The following is a 16,793-nucleotide window of genomic DNA, read 5'->3' on the forward strand; positions in this document are numbered from 1 at the left end:
GTCCTTGTAGCTTACAAAAAGCATGACACTGAAGATGTCAAGACGGCTGGTCACACACACCCAAGGACAAAAGACTTAGTCCTAACCTTACTGTTGGTTGTTGCTAGGTTTATACATGCAAGTATCCGCGCGCCAGTGTAGACGCCCTGGACCCCTTACAGGCAGATAGGAGCAGGTATCAGGCTCACCTTTACTGTAGCCCAAAACGCCTAGCAATTGCCACGCCTCCACAGGTTATCAGCAGTAGTTAATATTAAGCAATGAGTGTAAACTTGACTTAGCCATAGCAACTCAGGGCCGGTAAATCCTGTGCCAGCCACCGCGGTCATACAGGAGGCCCAAATTAACATTATAACGGCGTAAAGAGTGGTCACATGTTATCCAAGTAGCTAAGATTAAAAAGCAACTGAGCTGTCATAAGCCCAAGATGCCCATAAGGCCTCCGTCCTCAAAGAAGATCTTAGAACAACGATCAATTGAAACCCACGAAAGCCAGGACCCAAACTGGGATTAGATACCCCACTATGCCTGGCCCTAAATCTTGATGCTCTACTTTACCTGAGCGTCCGCCCGAGAACTACGAGCACAAACGCTTAAAACTCTAAGGACTTGGCGGTGTCCCAAACCCACCTAGAGGAGCCTGTTCTGTAATCGATGATCCACGATATTACCTGACCATTCCTTGCCCCGAACAGCCTATATACCGCCGTCGCCAGCCCACCTTTACTGACAGCCCAACAGTGAGCGCAATAGCCCCTCCCCGCTAATAAGACAGGTCAAGGTATAGCCTATGGAATGGAAGCAATGGGCTACATTTTCTAGACTAGAACATACGGCAAAGGGACTTGAAACAGTCTCTTGAAGGCGGATTTAGCAGTAAAGTGGGACCATCGAGCCCTCTTTAAGCCGGCCCTGGGACACGTACATACCGCCCGTCACCCTCCTCAAAGGCGAACCAACTCCCCCATACCTAATAAGCTATCCAGCCAAAGAGGAGGTAAGTCGTAACAAGGTAAGTGTACCGGAAGGTGCACTTAGAACACCAAGACGTAGCTTTAACAAAAGCATTCAGCTTACACCTGAAAGATATCCGTTCAAACCGGATCGTCTTGATGCCAGACTCTAGCCCAATCGACATGACCTGGAATAACAAAGCTACTCCCTAAACCCAACTAAAGCATTTATCAGTCCCAGTATAGGCGATAGAAAAGACACCATTGGAGCGATAGAGACCACGTACCGTAAGGGAAAGATGAAATAGAAGTGAAACAAGTCAAGCTATAAAAAGCAAAGATCAACCCTTGTACCTTTTGCATCATGGTCTAGCAAGAAAAACCAAGCAAAATGAATTTAAGTTTGCCACCCCGAAACCCAAGCGAGCTACCTGCGAGCAGCTATTATTGAGCGAACCCGTCTCTGTTGCAAAAGAGTGGGACGACTTGCTGGTAGAGGTGAAAAGCCAATCGAGCTGGGTGATAGCTGGTTGCCTGTGAAACGAATCTAAGTTCACTCTTAATTCTTCTCCAAGGAAACAATAAACCCCAATGAAGCGAATTAAGGGCTATTTAAAGGGGGTACAGCTCCTTTAAAAAAGAATACAATCTCCACGAGCGGATAAGTAACCTTCACACATACCTATTGTGGGCCCTCAAGCAGCCATCAACAGAGAGTGCGTTAAAGCTCAGTACCTCAAAAATATCTAAACTTTACGAATCCCTCCTCACTAACGGGCTAACCTATACCCAAATAGGAGAATTAATGCTAGAATGAGTAACCAGGGTCCTCCCTCTACGACGCAAGCTTACATCCACACATTATTAACAAATGCCCCATATACGATCAATACAACAAGCACAGTATTAAACACATTGTTAACCCGACAGAGGAGCGTCCATTAAGAAAGATTAAAACCTGCAAAAGGAACTAGGCAAACCCGTCAAGGCCCGACTGTTTACCAAAAACATAGCCTTCAGCAAACCAAAACAAGTATTGAAGGTGATGCCTGCCCGGTGACCTGACGTTTAACGGCCGCGGTATCCTAACCGTGCAAAGGTAGCGCAATCAATTGTCCCATAAATCGAGACTAGTATGAATGGCTAAACGAGGTCTTAACTGTCTCTTGCAGGCAATCGGTGAAATTGATCTCCCTGTGCGAAAGCAGGGATAAACCCATAAGACGAGAAGACCCTGTGGAACTTCAAAACCAGCGGCCACCCCAAAATACATAACCCCCCACTGGGCTCACTTATTCACTAAGCCACTGGCCCGCGTTTTTCGGTTGGGGCGACCTTGGAGAAAAACAAATCCTCCAAAAATTAGACCATCCCTCTAGACTGAGAGCAACCCCTCAACGTGCTAATAGCAACCAGACCCAATATAATTGATCTATGGACCAAGCTACCCCAGGGATAACAGCGCAATCTCCCCCGAGAGTCCGTATCGACGGGGAGGTTTACGACCTCGATGTTGGATCAGGACATCCTAGTGGTGCAGCCGCTACTAAGGGTTCGTTTGTTCAACGATTAACAGTCCTACGTGATCTGAGTTCAGACCGGAGCAATCCAGGTCGGTTTCTATCTATGATGAACTCTTCCCAGTACGAAAGGATAGGAAAAGTGAGGCCAATACCACAAGCAAGCCTTCGCCTTAAGTGATGAAGTCAACTTAATCACAAAAGGCTATCACACTCCACCACACCCTAGAAAAGGGCCAGCTAGCGTGGCAGAGCTCGGCAAATGCAAAAGGCTTAAGTCCTTTAATTCAGAGGTTCAAATCCTCTCCCTAGCTTCCCCCATGACCAACCACCCAATACTGATCAACCTCATCATAGCCCTTTCCTACGCCCTCCCAATTCTAATCGCAGTAGCTTTCCTAACACTAGTTGAACGTAAGATCCTGAGCTATATGCAAGGACGAAAAGGCCCAAACATTGTTGGTCCTTTTGGACTACTCCAGCCCCTGGCAGATGGAATCAAACTATTTATTAAAGAGCCCATCCGCCCGTCAACATCCTCTCCAATCCTATTTATTGCAACCCCCATACTAGCCCTCCTTCTCGCAATCTCCATCTGGACCCCACTCCCCATACCCTTCCCCCTTGCAGACCTTAACCTTGGTCTTCTATTCCTACTGGCCATGTCCAGCCTAGCAGTATACTCCATCCTTTGATCGGGCTGAGCCTCCAATTCAAAATACGCCCTGATTGGGGCCCTCCGAGCGGTAGCCCAAACTATCTCCTATGAAGTCACCCTGGCTATTATCCTACTGTCCATCGTCCTACTCAGCGGAAGCTACACCCTCAGCACCCTGGCAGTCACCCAAGAACCCCTCTACCTCATCTTCGCCTGCTGGCCCCTAGCCATAATATGGTATGTCTCAACACTCGCCGAAACAAACCGCGCCCCCTTTGACCTTACAGAAGGGGAATCCGAACTAGTCTCCGGATTCAACGTCGAATATGCAGCAGGACCATTCGCCCTGTTCTTCCTAGCTGAATATGCGAATATCATGCTCATGAACACGCTAACCGCCCTCCTATTCTTCAACCCAAGTGTCTTCAACCTGCCCCCAGAGCTGTACTCCGTAGTTCTAGCCACAAAAGTTCTGCTTCTATCTGCAGGCTTCCTATGAATCCGAGCCTCATACCCGCGATTCCGCTACGACCAGCTAATACATCTACTATGAAAAAACTTCCTCCCTCTCACATTAGCCCTATGCCTGTGGCACACTAGCCTACCAATCTCCTACGCAGGCCTACCCCCATACATAAGAATATGCCAAAGGAAATGTGCCTGAATACTAAGGGTCACTATGATAAAGTGAACATAGAGGTACACCAGCCCTCTCATTTCCTAAGGATTTAGAAAAGCAGGAATTGAACCTGCACTAAAGGGATCAAAACCCTCCATACTTCCCTTATATTATTTTCTAGTAGGGTCAGCTAAATAAGCTATCGGGCCCATACCCCGAAAATGATGGTTCAACTCCTTCCCCTACTAATGAACCCCCAAGCAAAACTAGTCTTTACCCTTAGCCTACTTCTAGGATCAACTATCACAATCTCGAGTAACCACTGAATTATAGCCTGGACTGGACTTGAAATCAATACCCTAGCGATCCTACCGCTAATCTCAAAATCGCACCACCCCCGAGCCATTGAAGCTGCAACCAAGTACTTTCTAGTACAAGCAGCCGCCTCCACCCTACTCCTATTCTCCAGCATGACTAACGCATGACACACTGGACAATGAGACATCACTCAACTAACCTGCCCAGTATCCTGCGTAATCCTTACTGCAGCCATTGCAATAAAATTAGGACTTGCTCCGTTCCACTTCTGATTCCCCGAAGTACTACAAGGCTGCCACCTCACCACCGGCCTACTCCTGTCCACAGTCATGAAATTCCCACCAATCACACTCCTCTATATGACCTCCCAATCACTAAACCCCTCCCTACTAACCGCCATAGCCCTCCTATCCGCAGCTGTGGGAGGATGAATGGGACTCAACCAAACGCAAACCCGAAAAATCCTTGCCTTCTCATCTATCTCCCACTTAGGCTGAATAGCAATTGTCATCGCCTACAGCCCCAAACTAGCCCTACTCAACTTCTATTTATACGTAATAATAACCGCCGCCGTATTCCTCACCCTAAACACAATTAAAACGCTAAAACTGTCCACACTAATAACCACATGAGCAAAAACCCCAGCTCTGAGCGCGATACTAATACTGACTTTACTCTCCCTAGCAGGTTTACCCCCTCTGACCGGCTTCCTTCCTAAATGACTGATTATTCAAGAACTGGTCAATCAAGAAATAGCCCCAACAGCAACAATCATCGCCCTACTGTCCTTATTAGGTCTATTCTTCTACCTCCGACTCGCATACTGTGCAACAATCACACTTCCCCCACATACGACAAACCACATAAAACAGTGGTATACCAACAAACCTACCAACACCTTAGTCGCCATTCTAGTCACAATATCCATCATCCTCCTACCCATCTCCCCTATACTCCTCACTATTGTCTAAGAAACTTAGGATTACCAAAACCGAAGGCCTTCAAAGCCTTAAACAAGAGTTAAACCCTCTTAGTTTCTGCTAAGATTCGCAGGACACTACCCTGCATCTTCTGAATGCAACCCAGACACTTTAATTAAGCTAGAACCTTAAACCCTCTAGACAGGTGGGCTTTGACCCCACGATTATATAGTTAACAGCTATATGCCCAAACCAACTGGCTTCTATCTAAGACCCCGGCACACAATCAGTGTACATCAATGAGCTTGCAACTCACCATGAATTTCACTACGGAGTCGATAAGAAGAGGAATTGAACCTCTGTAAAAAGGACTACAGCCTAACGCTTACACACTCAGCCATCTTACCTGTGACATTCATTAATCGATGATTATTTTCAACCAACCACAAAGACATCGGTACCCTGTACCTAATTTTTGGTGCATGAGCCGGAATAGTAGGCACAGCCCTAAGTCTACTTATTCGAGCAGAACTGGGCCAACCAGGCTCCCTACTCGGAGACGACCAAGTCTACAACGTAGTAGTTACAGCTCACGCCTTCGTAATAATCTTCTTTATGGTTATACCTATCATAATCGGAGGCTTCGGGAACTGACTAGTCCCCCTAATAATCGGAGCCCCAGACATAGCATTCCCTCGAATAAACAACATAAGCTTCTGACTTCTCCCCCCATCCTTCCTACTACTCCTAGCCTCCTCTACAGTCGAAGCAGGGGTTGGAACAGGCTGAACTGTCTACCCCCCTCTGGCTGGTAACCTCGCCCACGCTGGGGCCTCAGTAGACCTCGCTATCTTCTCCCTCCACCTGGCAGGGATCTCCTCAATCCTAGGGGCTATTAACTTCATCACAACCGCAATCAACATAAAACCACCTGCTCTATCACAATATCAAACTCCTCTGTTCGTCTGATCCGTACTCATCACCGCAGTACTACTACTCCTATCCCTCCCCGTACTTGCCGCCGGCATTACCATGCTACTGACTGACCGCAACCTCAACACCACCTTCTTCGACCCTGCAGGAGGAGGGGACCCAGTACTATACCAACACCTATTCTGATTCTTCGGCCACCCGGAAGTCTATATCCTAATCCTCCCAGGATTCGGGATCATCTCCCACGTCGTAGCCTACTACTCAGGAAAAAAAGAACCATTCGGATACATGGGAATAGTCTGAGCCATGCTGTCTATCGGATTCCTAGGGTTCATCGTCTGAGCCCACCACATATTCACCGTAGGAATGGACGTAGACACCCGAGCATACTTCACGTCTGCCACCATGATCATCGCCATCCCTACAGGGATCAAAGTTTTCAGCTGACTAGCAACCCTGCACGGCGGAACAATCAAATGAGACCCCCCAATACTATGAGCCCTAGGATTTATCTTCCTATTCACCATCGGAGGACTGACAGGAATCGTCCTAGCGAACTCCTCACTAGACATCGCTCTACACGACACCTACTACGTAGTAGCCCACTTCCACTACGTACTATCAATAGGAGCAGTATTTGCAATCATGGCCGGTTTCACCCACTGATTCCCCCTATTCACCGGATACACCCTCCACTCTACATGAGCCAAAGCCCACTTCGGAGTAATGTTCGTTGGTGTTAACCTGACATTCTTCCCCCAACACTTCCTAGGCCTAGCTGGCATGCCACGACGATACTCAGACTACCCTGACGCCTACACCCTATGAAACACAATCTCTTCAGTAGGGTCCCTAATCTCCCTAACAGCCGTAATCATACTAGTGTTCATCATCTGAGAAGCTTTCGCGTCAAAACGTAAAGCCTTCCAACCAGAACTAACAAGCACGAACGTCGAATGAATCCACGGCTGCCCACCCCCATTCCACACCTTCGAAGAACCAGCCTTTGTACAAGTCCAAGAAAGGAAGGAGTCGAACCCCCATATGTTGGTTTCAAGCCAACCGCATAGACCACTTATGCTTCTTTCTCATAGAGGTGTTAGTAAAACTATTACATAGCCTTGTCAAGGCTAAGTCACAGGTGAAACTCCAGTACACCTCTCCCTTTAACTATGGCCAACCACTCACAATTCGGTTTCCAAGACGCCTCATCACCCATCATAGAAGAACTCATGCAATTTCACGACCATGCCTTAATGGTAGCCCTAGCCATTTGCAGCCTGGTCCTCTACCTCATGACCCTGATACTCACAGAAAAACTCTCATCAAGCTCTGTAGATGCCCAAGAAATTGAACTTGTCTGAACAATCCTCCCAGCTGCAGTACTAATCATACTTGCCCTCCCCTCCCTACGAATCCTGTACATAATGGACGAAATTAACGAGCCCGACCTTACCTTAAAAGCCATCGGCCACCAATGATACTGGACCTACGAATACACAGACCTCAAAGAACTAACATTCGACTCCTACATAGTCCCAACATCAGATCTGCCACTAGGCCACTTCCGTCTGCTAGAAGTAGATCACCGAGTTATTGTACCTACAGAATCTAAAGTCCGAGTTATCGTCACCGCCGACGACGTGCTACACTCATGAGCCGTACCAAGCCTCGGCGTGAAAACCGACGCAATTCCAGGCCGACTCAACCAAACCGCTTTCCTCGCCTCCCGCCCCGGAATTTACTACGGACAGTGCTCAGAAATCTGCGGAGCCAACCACAGCTTTATACCAATCGTAGTCGAATCTACCCCCCTCGCAAATTTCGAAAACTGATCCTCCCTAATTTCCTCCTAATCATTAAGAAGCTATGGAACAGCACTAGCCTTTTAAGCTAGAGAAAGAGGGCCCACCCCTCCTTAATGATATGCCTCAACTCAACCCAAGCCCCTGATTTTTTATCATGACCATTTCATGACTCACCTTCTCTCTAATTATCCAACCAAAGCTACTAGCATTCATCACCACAAACCCCCCACACAGCAAAGCACCTAAAACCATCAAAACAACTCCCTGAACCTGACCATGAACCTAAGCTTCTTCGACCAATTCTCCAGCCCATCCTTCCTAGGAATCCCCCTAATCCTCATTGCCATAACATTCCCTGCCCTCCTCCTCCCCTCCCCAGGAAACCGATGAATCACCAGCCGACTCTCCACACTTCAACTATGATTCATCAACCTAGTCACAAAACAACTAATAATGCCTCTGGACAAAAAGGGACACAAATGAGCCCTAATCTTAACCTCACTAATAATCTTCCTACTCCTAATCAACCTACTAGGCTTACTGCCCTACACATTCACACCCACCACCCAACTATCCATAAATCTGGCCCTGGCCTTTCCCCTATGGCTAGCTACACTCCTCACGGGCTTACGAAATCAGCCCTCCGCCTCCCTAGGCCACCTCCTGCCAGAAGGCACCCCCACACCCCTAATCCCTGCCCTGGTCCTAATCGAAACAACAAGCCTCCTCATCCGCCCACTAGCACTAGGAGTTCGACTAACAGCCAACCTAACAGCAGGCCACCTACTAATTCAACTCATCTCCACTGCTACCACCGCTCTATTCTCAACTATACCAGCAGTGTCCCTCCTGACCCTGCTCATCTTACTGATACTAACTGTCCTAGAAGTAGCAGTAGCCATAATCCAAGCCTACGTCTTCGTACTCCTACTGAGCCTCTACCTACAAGAAAACATCTAACACCCAATGACTCACCAAGCACACTCTTACCACATAGTAGACCCAAGCCCATGACCCATTCTAGGAGCGGCCGCCGCCCTCCTTACCACCTCAGGACTCACCATATGATTCCACTACAACTCCCCCAATCTCCTAATCATCGGCCTAACCTCCACCATCCTAGTCATATTCCAATGATGACGAGACATCGTACGAGAGAGCACATTCCAAGGTCACCACACCCCAACCGTCCAAAAAGGCCTACGATACGGCATAGCCCTATTCATCACATCAGAGGCTTTCTTCTTCCTGGGCTTCTTCTGAGCCTTCTTCCACTCAAGCCTCGCCCCCACCCCAGAACTAGGAGGCCAATGACCCCCAGTAGGCATCACACCCCTAAATCCAATGGAAGTGCCCCTACTAAACACCGCCATCCTCCTAGCCTCAGGAGTCACCGTCACATGGGCCCACCACAGCATCACAGAAGCCAACCGAAAACAAGCCATCCAAGCTCTCACCCTCACAGTCCTCTTAGGATTCTACTTCACCGCCCTCCAAGCCATAGAGTACTACGAAGCCCCCTTCACTATCGCTGACGGAGTGTACGGCTCAACATTCTTCGTAGCTACAGGATTCCACGGCCTACACGTGATCATTGGATCCACATTCCTCCTAGTATGCCTCCTACGCCTAATCAAATACCACTTCACATCAAACCACCATTTCGGATTTGAGGCAGCAGCCTGATACTGACACTTTGTAGACGTAGTATGACTATTCCTATATATCTCTATCTACTGATGAGGATCCTGCTCTTCTAGTATAATCAATACAATCGACTTCCAATCCTTAGAATCTGGTTCAACCCCAGAGAAGAGCAATGAATATAATTCTATTCATACTCACCGCATCTTTAACCCTAAGCATCCTCCTAACTGCCCTAAACTTCTGACTGGCCCAAATAAACCCAGACTCAGAAAAACTCTCCCCATACGAATGCGGATTCGACCCCCTAGGATCCGCTCGACTCCCCTTCTCAATCCGATTTTTCCTGGTAGCAATCCTATTCCTCTTATTTGATCTAGAAATCGCCCTACTACTCCCCCTACCATGAGCAATCCAACTCCAATCCCCCACCACTACGCTAACCTGAACCTCAATCCTCATCCTCCTGCTAACACTGGGGCTAGTCTACGAATGAAAACAAGGCGGGCTAGAATGAGCAGAATAACAGAAAGTTAGTCTAACCAAGACAGTTGATTTCGGCTCAACAAATTATAGTACCCACCCTATAACTTTCTTTATGTCCTACCTCCACTTCAGCTTCTATGCGGCCTTCACCCTAAGCAGCCTAGGCCTAGCCTTCCACCGAACTCATCTAATCTCCGCTCTGCTATGCTTAGAGAGCATAATACTATCAATATACGTCGCTTTAACCATGTGACCTATCCAAATACAAACCCCGTCCGCCTCCATCCTGCCTATCATCATACTAACATTCTCCGCCTGCGAAGCAGGAACAGGACTAGCACTGCTAGTCGCCTCCACTCGAACTCACGGCTCCGACCATCTCCACAACTTCAACCTACTACAATGCTAAAAATCATAGTCCCAACTATTATACTACTCCCCCTAGCCCTCCTATCCCCATGCAAACACCTATGAACCAACATTACAATGCACAGCCTGCTAATCGCCACTGTCAGCCTCCAATGACTAGTCCCAACATACTACCCAGGCAAAACCTTAACCCCCTGAGCCTCCATCGACCAAATTTCCTCCCCCCTGCTAGTGCTATCATGCTGACTACTGCCCCTCATGATCATGGCCAGCCAAAACCACCTAGAACAAGAACCCATCATTCGCAAACGCATCTTTGCCACAACACTAATTATTGCCCAACCATTCCTCCTCCTAGCCTTCTCAGCCTCAGAACTAATACTATTCTACATTGCCTTCGAAGCCACCCTAATCCCCACTCTAATCCTCATCACACGATGAGGTAACCAGCCAGAACGACTAAGTGCCGGCATCTACCTACTATTCTACACCCTGGCCAGCTCCCTTCCACTATTAATCGCCATTCTACACCTACACAACCAAATCGGCACATTATACTTCCCCATACTCAAACTATCACACCCCACAGCCCCAACCTCCTGAACAGGCCTGGTATCCAGCTTCGCTCTACTAATCGCCTTCATAGTTAAAGCACCCCTATACGGCCTACACCTCTGACTACCCAAAGCCCACGTAGAGGCTCCAATTGCCGGCTCCATGCTACTAGCCGCCCTTCTACTAAAACTAGGAGGATATGGCATCATACGCATCACCCTTATAGTCAACCCGTCAACAAACAACCTCCACTACCCATTCATCATCCTGGCTCTATGAGGAGCACTGATAACCAGCGCCATCTGCCTACGACAGATCGACCTGAAATCACTCATTGCATACTCATCCGTCAGCCACATGGGCTTAGTAGTAGCTGCAACCATAATCCAAACCCAATGAGCATTCTCAGGCGCAATAATCCTAATAATCTCCCACGGACTAACCTCCTCCATACTATTCTGCCTAGCCAACACCAACTACGAACGAACCCACAGCCGCATCCTCCTGCTAGCCCGAGGCCTCCAACCTCTTCTCCCTCTCATAGCCTCCTGATGACTACTAGCCAACCTAGCTAACATAGCCCTTCCCCCAACAACAAACCTAATAGCAGAACTAACAATCGTAATTACCCTATTCAACTGATCTCCCCTAACACTAATCCTTACAGGAGCCACAATCCTACTAACTGCCTCATACACCCTACACATACTCATAACCACCCAACGAGGTACCCTCCCATCCCACATCACATCAATCCAAAATTCCTCCACACGAGAACATCTACTCATAGCCCTACACATCATCCCCATAGGCCTACTAATCCTAAAACCAGAGCTCATCTCAGGAATCCCCGTATGCAAGTATAGTTTCAACCCAAACATTAGACTGTGATTCTAAAGATAGAAGTTAAAGTCTTCTTACCTGCCGAGGGGGGTTAAACCAGCAGGAACTGCTAACTCTTGCATCTGAGTCTAAAACCTCAGCCCCCTTACTTTCAAAGGATAACAGTAATCCAATGGTCTTAGGAACCACTCATCTTGGTGCAAATCCAAGTGAAAGTAATGGACCTACCACTAGTCCTGACTACATCCATACTACTAACCCTAATAACCCTCCTCACTCCAATCATCTTCCCGCTCCTCTCAGACAACCTAAAAAATACCCCCTACACCATTACAAGCACAGTAAAAACCTCATTCCTAATCAGCCTAATTCCCATAACAATCTTCATCCACTCAGGGACAGAAAGTGTGGTCTCTCTCTGAGAATGAAAATTCATCATAAACTTCAAAATCCCAATCAGTCTAAAAATAGACTTTTACTCCCTCACATTCTTCCCAATCGCCCTATTCGTATCCTGATCCATCCTACAATTCGCAACATGATACATAGCATCAGACCCGTACATAACAAAGTTCTTCACCTATCTCCTATTCTTCCTTGTAGCAATACTCATCCTAATTGTCGCTAACAACTTCTTCATCCTATTTATCGGCTGAGAAGGAGTAGGAATCATATCCTTCCTCCTGATCAGCTGGTGACATGGACGAGCGGAAGCCAACACCGCAGCCCTACAAGCCGTTCTATACAACCGAATCGGAGACGTCGGCCTTATCCTTTGCATGGCATGACTAGCCTCCACCATCAACACCTGAGAAATCCAACAAATCTCCACCCCCTCACAAACCCCAACACTACCCCTCCTAGGCCTAATCCTAGCCGCGACAGGCAAATCCGCCCAATTCGGCCTACACCCATGACTCCCCGCCGCCATAGAAGGGCCAACCCCTGTCTCTGCCCTACTACACTCCAGCACCATAGTAGTTGCAGGAATCTTCCTACTAATTCGAACCCACCCACTATTCAACAACAACCAAACTGCCTTAACCCTCTGCCTATGTCTAGGCGCCCTATCTACACTATTTGCAGCCACATGCGCCCTCACCCAAAACGACATCAAAAAAATCATCGCCTTCTCCACCTCAAGCCAACTAGGCCTAATGATAGTGACAATCGGACTAAACCTCCCACAACTAGCCTTCCTACACATCTCAACCCACGCATTCTTCAAGGCCATGCTATTCCTCTGCTCCGGCTCTATCATCCACTGCCTAAACGGCGAACAGGATATTCGAAAAATAGGAGGACTACAAAAAATACTACCAACAACCACCTCATGTCTAACTATCGGTAACCTAGCCCTAATGGGCACACCATTCCTTGCAGGGTTCTACTCAAAAGACCAAATCATCGAATGCCTAAACACATCCTACCTAAACACCTGAGCCCTCCTACTAACCCTCCTAGCCACCTCCTTCACCGCGGTATACACAATCCGCATAACCATGCTGGTACAAACCGGATTCACCCGAATCCCTCCCCTAACACCAATAAACGAAAACAACCCCGCAGTAGTCGCCCCAATCACCCGCCTAGCCCTAGGAAGCATCACAGCCGGGCTTATCATCACCTCCTTCATCATCCCCATAAAAACCCCTCCTATGACTATACCTACATACATCAAAATAACTGCCCTACTCGTCACAGCCCTAGGAATCCTCCTAGCCCTAGAAATCTCAAAAATAACACAAACACTCATCCTAACAAAACAAGGCCCTTTCTCAAACTTCTCTACATCACTAGGCTACTTCAACCCCCTAATACACCGCTTCGCTGCAACCAACCTACTAAGCGGAGGCCAAAACATCGCCTCTCACCTGATCGACCTATCCTGATACAAAAAACTAGGACCAGAAGGCCTCGCCGACCTACAACTAATAGCAACCAAAACCTCCACCACCTTCCACTCAGGACTAATCAAAGCCTACCTAGGATCCTTCGCCCTCTCCATCCTCATCGCCCTAATATCCACATACAGAACCAACCAATGGCCCTCAATCTTCGTAAAAATCACCCACTACTCAAGACCATCAACGACGCCCTAATCGATCTCCCTACACCATCAAACATTTCGGCCTGATGAAACTTCGGATCCCTACTAGGCATCTGCCTAATTACACAAATCGTCACCGGCCTACTACTAGCCACACACTACACAGCAGACACCTCCCTAGCCTTCAACTCAGTAGCCCACATATGCCGAAACGTACAATTCGGCTGACTAATCCGAAATCTACATGCAAACGGAGCATCATTCTTTTTCATCTGCATCTACCTACACATCGGACGAGGACTCTACTACGGATCATACCTAAACAAAGAGACCTGAAACGTCGGAGTAATTCTCCTACTAACGTTAATAGCAACAGCCTTCGTAGGATACGTACTGCCCTGAGGACAAATATCATTCTGGGGGGCAACAGTAATTACAAACCTATTTTCAGCAATCCCATACATCGGACAAACACTGGTAGAATGAGCCTGAGGAGGATTCTCAGTAGACAACCCCACACTAACCCGATTCTTCGCCTTGCACTTCCTACTGCCATTCCTCATTGTAGGGCTAACCCTAGTCCATCTAACCTTCCTACACGAAACAGGATCCAACAACCCACTAGGAATCCCCGCAGACTGCGACAAAATCCCCTTCCACCCGTACTACTCTACAAAAGACATCCTAGGATTTGCACTAATACTCATTCTACTTGTCTCCATAGCCCTATTCTCCCCAAACCTCCTAGGAGACCCAGAAAACTTTACACCAGCTAACCCCCTAGCCACACCCCCTCACATTAAACCCGAATGATATTTCCTATTCGCATACGCCATTCTTCGATCCATCCCCAACAAACTAGGAGGAGTTCTCGCCCTAGCCGCTTCCGTCTTAGTCCTATTCCTAATGCCTCTCCTCCACACCTCCAAACTACGCTCAATAACCTTCCGACCCATCTCGCAAGTCCTTTTCTGAACACTAGTTGCCAACCTCCTCATCCTCACCTGAGTGGGAAGCCAACCCGTTGAACACCCATTCATCATCATTGGCCAACTAGCCTCACTCTCCTATTTCACAATCATTCTAGTCCTATTCCCCCTCGCAGCCGTACTAGAAAATAAAATACTAAAACTATAGCCCACTCTAATAGTTTATAAAAACATTGGTCTTGTAAGCCAAAGATTGAAGAATTAGCCTCTTCTTAGAGTTTACCCCATCAGAAAGAAAGGAATCGAACCTTCCTCACCAACTCCCAAAGCTGGTATTTTCAACTAAACTACTTTCTGACAACCCCTAAACTGCCCGAATAGCCCCTCGAGACAACCCCCGCACAAGCTCCAATACCACAAACAGAGTCAACAGTAGCCCCCACCCACCAATTAAAAACAGCCCCGCCCCCCAAGAATAGAACATAGCTACACCAACAAAATCCGACCGCACCGACGACAACCCCTCATTATTGACCACTCCCCCAGTCACCAAAATCTCAAACCCCCCTCCTACCACCGCCCCCACCATCACAACCAACCCTAAACCCACTCCATACCCAACCACCCCCCAATCAGCCCAAGCCTCCGGATAGGGATCCGCCGCTAGGGAGACCGAATAAACAAACACTACCAGCATTCCCCCAAGATACACCATAACCAGAACCAAACCTACAAAAGAAACCCCCAAACTTACCAATCAACCACACCCAGCCACAGAAGCCAAGACCAGCCCTACAACCCCATAATAGGGAGAAGGGTTGGAGGCAACTGCCAGACCCCCCAGAATGAAGCAAAACCCTAAAAATAATACAAATCCTATCATAATTCTCGCCCGGCCTTGATCCGGAATCTGCAGCTTGAAAAGCTGCCGTCATAGCACTTTAACTACAAGAACCTCCCCCCCCCTTCCCCCCCCCCGCACTTTTTCTCGTGCTTTAAGGGATATGTACTTCCTCATTTAGTATTTTTGCCCCATCAGACACTACTATAATGTAGGATACTCCACGCCATACGGGTATGCTATGCCAATTTAACTCAAACATTTAACCCAAACAGATAATGTTCGCGCAACACCCACTCTAGAGACATTCTTGTTTCAGGTACCATAGAACCCAAATGATCCTACCCCCAGCCGAGCCGCAAGCGTTACTTAAGGTCGACTACCCCCACCTCGCACTTATCCCTGACCAGAATACGGATAACGTCACAGTACTCCTTTGCATTCCCCTAGACCACACATTCGCCCACCTCCAAGGATAACACCTTCACCAAAGACTTTCAAGAACTCCCAAGCCAGAGAACCTGGTTATCTATTAATCGTAACCCTCACGAGAACCGAGCTACTCAACGTCTGTGCTACTTTAGGTTATTGGCTTCAAGGACATAACATCCCCCTACACCCTAGCCCAACTTGCTCTTTTGCGCCACTGGTTCCTATTTCAGGGCCATAACTTGGCTCAATCCTTCCCTCTTGCTCTTCACAGATACAAGCGGTCGGATGAATACTCCCCCCTCTACCTCGTGATCCCGACATCCGACCGCCCGGCACTTTCCTTCTTTTAGGGGTCCTTTCAATAAACCCTTCAAGTGCGTAGCAGGTGATATCTTCCTCTTGACATGTCCATCACATGACCGTCGAACCAACAATCTACCGAAACCACTTAACTTGTCATGGTCTCATGGGATAAGGTCGTCGCATACCCGGACACTGATGCACTTTGACCCCATTCACGAGGGGGAGGCTATTTACCTCTTAAGTAACTATATAATGCAATGGTTGCCGGACATAAATACTTTATTTACCCTTTCCAGTAATTCCCACCTAAACCCACATTTTCATCATCCATTTCTTTTTTGTTTGTCATTTTCAATTTTTGTTTGTTAAATATTTAAGTACATATCCCTACAAAAACCCAAACATTCATCACCATTACATCGACAACTAAACTTCCTCTGACTTACCCCCAACCAACAAACCCAAAACAAACATAACTTTCATCAACAAACCAACCAACATTAAACCTAAAGCCCCCTATCAACTTCAACCAAACCAACCACCAACTGCCACACCTCCATCAACCACCCAAAATAAAAACCAAACAAAAATACAAACACCATTAATCTTACC

The 16,793-nt window shown here is 47.6% G+C and overlaps 13 protein-coding genes and 24 non-coding genes across 37 annotated transcripts, besides 1 other annotated feature; 28 read left to right on the forward strand and 9 right to left on the reverse strand. All coding sequences in view use genetic code 2, as the record gives it.

The window, feature by feature from the left end:
- Nucleotides 1–69, forward strand: AZ281_gt01. Its single transcript has one exon. It is a non-coding gene; the product is annotated as a tRNA-Phe (tRNA).
- On the forward strand, nucleotides 70–1,043 carry AZ281_gr02. The gene has a single exon. It is a non-coding gene; the product is annotated as a 12S ribosomal RNA (ribosomal RNA).
- Nucleotides 1,044–1,113, forward strand: AZ281_gt02. Its single transcript has one exon. It is a non-coding gene; the product is annotated as a tRNA-Val (tRNA).
- On the forward strand, nucleotides 1,114–2,712 carry AZ281_gr01. Its single transcript has one exon. It is a non-coding gene; the product is annotated as a 16S ribosomal RNA (ribosomal RNA).
- AZ281_gt03 lies at nucleotides 2,713–2,787 on the forward strand. Its single transcript has one exon. It is a non-coding gene; the product is annotated as a tRNA-Leu (tRNA).
- Nucleotides 2,788–2,793: 6 nt separating this feature from the next.
- On the forward strand, nucleotides 2,794–3,771 carry ND1 (NADH dehydrogenase subunit 1). The gene has a single exon. It carries the CDS (start codon nucleotides 2,794–2,796, stop codon nucleotides 3,769–3,771), a length of 978 nt encoding a protein of 325 aa, YP_009231691.1.
- A 10-nt stretch (nucleotides 3,772–3,781) lies between these two features.
- Nucleotides 3,782–3,853, forward strand: AZ281_gt04. Its single transcript has one exon. It is a non-coding gene; the product is annotated as a tRNA-Ile (tRNA).
- A 6-nt stretch (nucleotides 3,854–3,859) lies between these two features.
- On the reverse strand, nucleotides 3,860–3,930 carry AZ281_gt05. The gene has a single exon. It is a non-coding gene; the product is annotated as a tRNA-Gln (tRNA).
- On the forward strand, nucleotides 3,929–3,999 carry AZ281_gt06. The gene has a single exon. It is a non-coding gene; the product is annotated as a tRNA-Met (tRNA).
- Nucleotides 3,999–5,038, forward strand: ND2 (NADH dehydrogenase subunit 2). The gene has a single exon. A coding segment is annotated over exon 1 (1,040 nt).
- On the forward strand, nucleotides 5,039–5,108 carry AZ281_gt07. The gene has a single exon. It is a non-coding gene; the product is annotated as a tRNA-Trp (tRNA).
- A 1-nt stretch (nucleotide 5,109) lies between these two features.
- Nucleotides 5,110–5,178, reverse strand: AZ281_gt08. Its single transcript has one exon. It is a non-coding gene; the product is annotated as a tRNA-Ala (tRNA).
- A 7-nt stretch (nucleotides 5,179–5,185) lies between these two features.
- On the reverse strand, nucleotides 5,186–5,258 carry AZ281_gt09. Its single transcript has one exon. It is a non-coding gene; the product is annotated as a tRNA-Asn (tRNA).
- Nucleotides 5,259–5,325, reverse strand: AZ281_gt10. Its single transcript has one exon. It is a non-coding gene; the product is annotated as a tRNA-Cys (tRNA).
- AZ281_gt11 lies at nucleotides 5,325–5,395 on the reverse strand. Its single transcript has one exon. It is a non-coding gene; the product is annotated as a tRNA-Tyr (tRNA).
- Nucleotide 5,396: 1 nt separating this feature from the next.
- On the forward strand, nucleotides 5,397–6,947 carry COX1 (cytochrome c oxidase subunit I). Its single transcript has one exon. It carries the CDS (start codon nucleotides 5,397–5,399, stop codon nucleotides 6,945–6,947), a length of 1,551 nt encoding a protein of 516 aa, YP_009231693.1.
- Nucleotides 6,939–7,011, reverse strand: AZ281_gt12. Its single transcript has one exon. It is a non-coding gene; the product is annotated as a tRNA-Ser (tRNA).
- A 3-nt stretch (nucleotides 7,012–7,014) lies between these two features.
- Nucleotides 7,015–7,083, forward strand: AZ281_gt13. The gene has a single exon. It is a non-coding gene; the product is annotated as a tRNA-Asp (tRNA).
- Nucleotides 7,084–7,093: 10 nt separating this feature from the next.
- Nucleotides 7,094–7,777, forward strand: COX2 (cytochrome c oxidase subunit II). The gene has a single exon. The coding sequence runs from the start codon at nucleotides 7,094–7,096 to the stop codon at nucleotides 7,775–7,777; it is 684 nt and encodes a 227-aa protein (YP_009231694.1).
- A 1-nt stretch (nucleotide 7,778) lies between these two features.
- AZ281_gt14 lies at nucleotides 7,779–7,846 on the forward strand. Its single transcript has one exon. It is a non-coding gene; the product is annotated as a tRNA-Lys (tRNA).
- Nucleotide 7,847: 1 nt separating this feature from the next.
- Nucleotides 7,848–8,015, forward strand: ATP8 (ATP synthase F0 subunit 8). Its single transcript has one exon. It carries the CDS (start codon nucleotides 7,848–7,850, stop codon nucleotides 8,013–8,015), a length of 168 nt encoding a protein of 55 aa, YP_009231695.1.
- ATP6 (ATP synthase F0 subunit 6) lies at nucleotides 8,006–8,689 on the forward strand. Its single transcript has one exon. The coding sequence runs from the start codon at nucleotides 8,006–8,008 to the stop codon at nucleotides 8,687–8,689; it is 684 nt and encodes a 227-aa protein (YP_009231696.1).
- A 6-nt stretch (nucleotides 8,690–8,695) lies between these two features.
- COX3 (cytochrome c oxidase subunit III) lies at nucleotides 8,696–9,479 on the forward strand. Its single transcript has one exon. A coding segment is annotated over exon 1 (784 nt).
- Nucleotides 9,480–9,548, forward strand: AZ281_gt15. The gene has a single exon. It is a non-coding gene; the product is annotated as a tRNA-Gly (tRNA).
- ND3 (NADH dehydrogenase subunit 3) lies at nucleotides 9,549–9,899 on the forward strand. Its single transcript has one exon. The coding sequence runs from the start codon at nucleotides 9,549–9,551 to the stop codon at nucleotides 9,897–9,899; it is 351 nt and encodes a 116-aa protein (YP_009231698.1).
- Nucleotide 9,900: 1 nt separating this feature from the next.
- AZ281_gt16 lies at nucleotides 9,901–9,970 on the forward strand. Its single transcript has one exon. It is a non-coding gene; the product is annotated as a tRNA-Arg (tRNA).
- Nucleotide 9,971: 1 nt separating this feature from the next.
- Nucleotides 9,972–10,268, forward strand: ND4L (NADH dehydrogenase subunit 4L). Its single transcript has one exon. The coding sequence runs from the start codon at nucleotides 9,972–9,974 to the stop codon at nucleotides 10,266–10,268; it is 297 nt and encodes a 98-aa protein (YP_009231699.1).
- ND4 (NADH dehydrogenase subunit 4) lies at nucleotides 10,262–11,639 on the forward strand. Its single transcript has one exon. A coding segment is annotated over exon 1 (1,378 nt).
- Nucleotides 11,640–11,709, forward strand: AZ281_gt17. The gene has a single exon. It is a non-coding gene; the product is annotated as a tRNA-His (tRNA).
- A 1-nt stretch (nucleotide 11,710) lies between these two features.
- AZ281_gt18 lies at nucleotides 11,711–11,773 on the forward strand. The gene has a single exon. It is a non-coding gene; the product is annotated as a tRNA-Ser (tRNA).
- AZ281_gt19 lies at nucleotides 11,774–11,844 on the forward strand. The gene has a single exon. It is a non-coding gene; the product is annotated as a tRNA-Leu (tRNA).
- ND5 (NADH dehydrogenase subunit 5) lies at nucleotides 11,845–13,662 on the forward strand. The gene has a single exon. It carries the CDS (start codon nucleotides 11,845–11,847, stop codon nucleotides 13,660–13,662), a length of 1,818 nt encoding a protein of 605 aa, YP_009231701.1.
- Nucleotides 13,663–13,670: 8 nt separating this feature from the next.
- CYTB (cytochrome b) lies at nucleotides 13,671–14,813 on the forward strand. Its single transcript has one exon. It carries the CDS (start codon nucleotides 13,671–13,673, stop codon nucleotides 14,811–14,813), a length of 1,143 nt encoding a protein of 380 aa, YP_009231702.1.
- A 3-nt stretch (nucleotides 14,814–14,816) lies between these two features.
- On the forward strand, nucleotides 14,817–14,885 carry AZ281_gt20. The gene has a single exon. It is a non-coding gene; the product is annotated as a tRNA-Thr (tRNA).
- Nucleotides 14,886–14,895: 10 nt separating this feature from the next.
- On the reverse strand, nucleotides 14,896–14,962 carry AZ281_gt21. The gene has a single exon. It is a non-coding gene; the product is annotated as a tRNA-Pro (tRNA).
- Nucleotides 14,963–14,969: 7 nt separating this feature from the next.
- Nucleotides 14,970–15,488, reverse strand: ND6 (NADH dehydrogenase subunit 6). The gene has a single exon. It carries the CDS (start codon nucleotides 15,486–15,488, stop codon nucleotides 14,970–14,972), a length of 519 nt encoding a protein of 172 aa, YP_009231703.1.
- AZ281_gt22 lies at nucleotides 15,489–15,560 on the reverse strand. The gene has a single exon. It is a non-coding gene; the product is annotated as a tRNA-Glu (tRNA).
- Nucleotides 15,561–16,793: a sequence feature (control region).

The sequence above is a fragment of the mitochondrial genome of Sturnus vulgaris (genome assembly GCF_052056855.1).
Source record: "Sturnus vulgaris isolate sv009 mitochondrion, complete genome".
Classification (NCBI taxonomy): Eukaryota; Metazoa; Chordata; class Aves; order Passeriformes; family Sturnidae; genus Sturnus; species Sturnus vulgaris.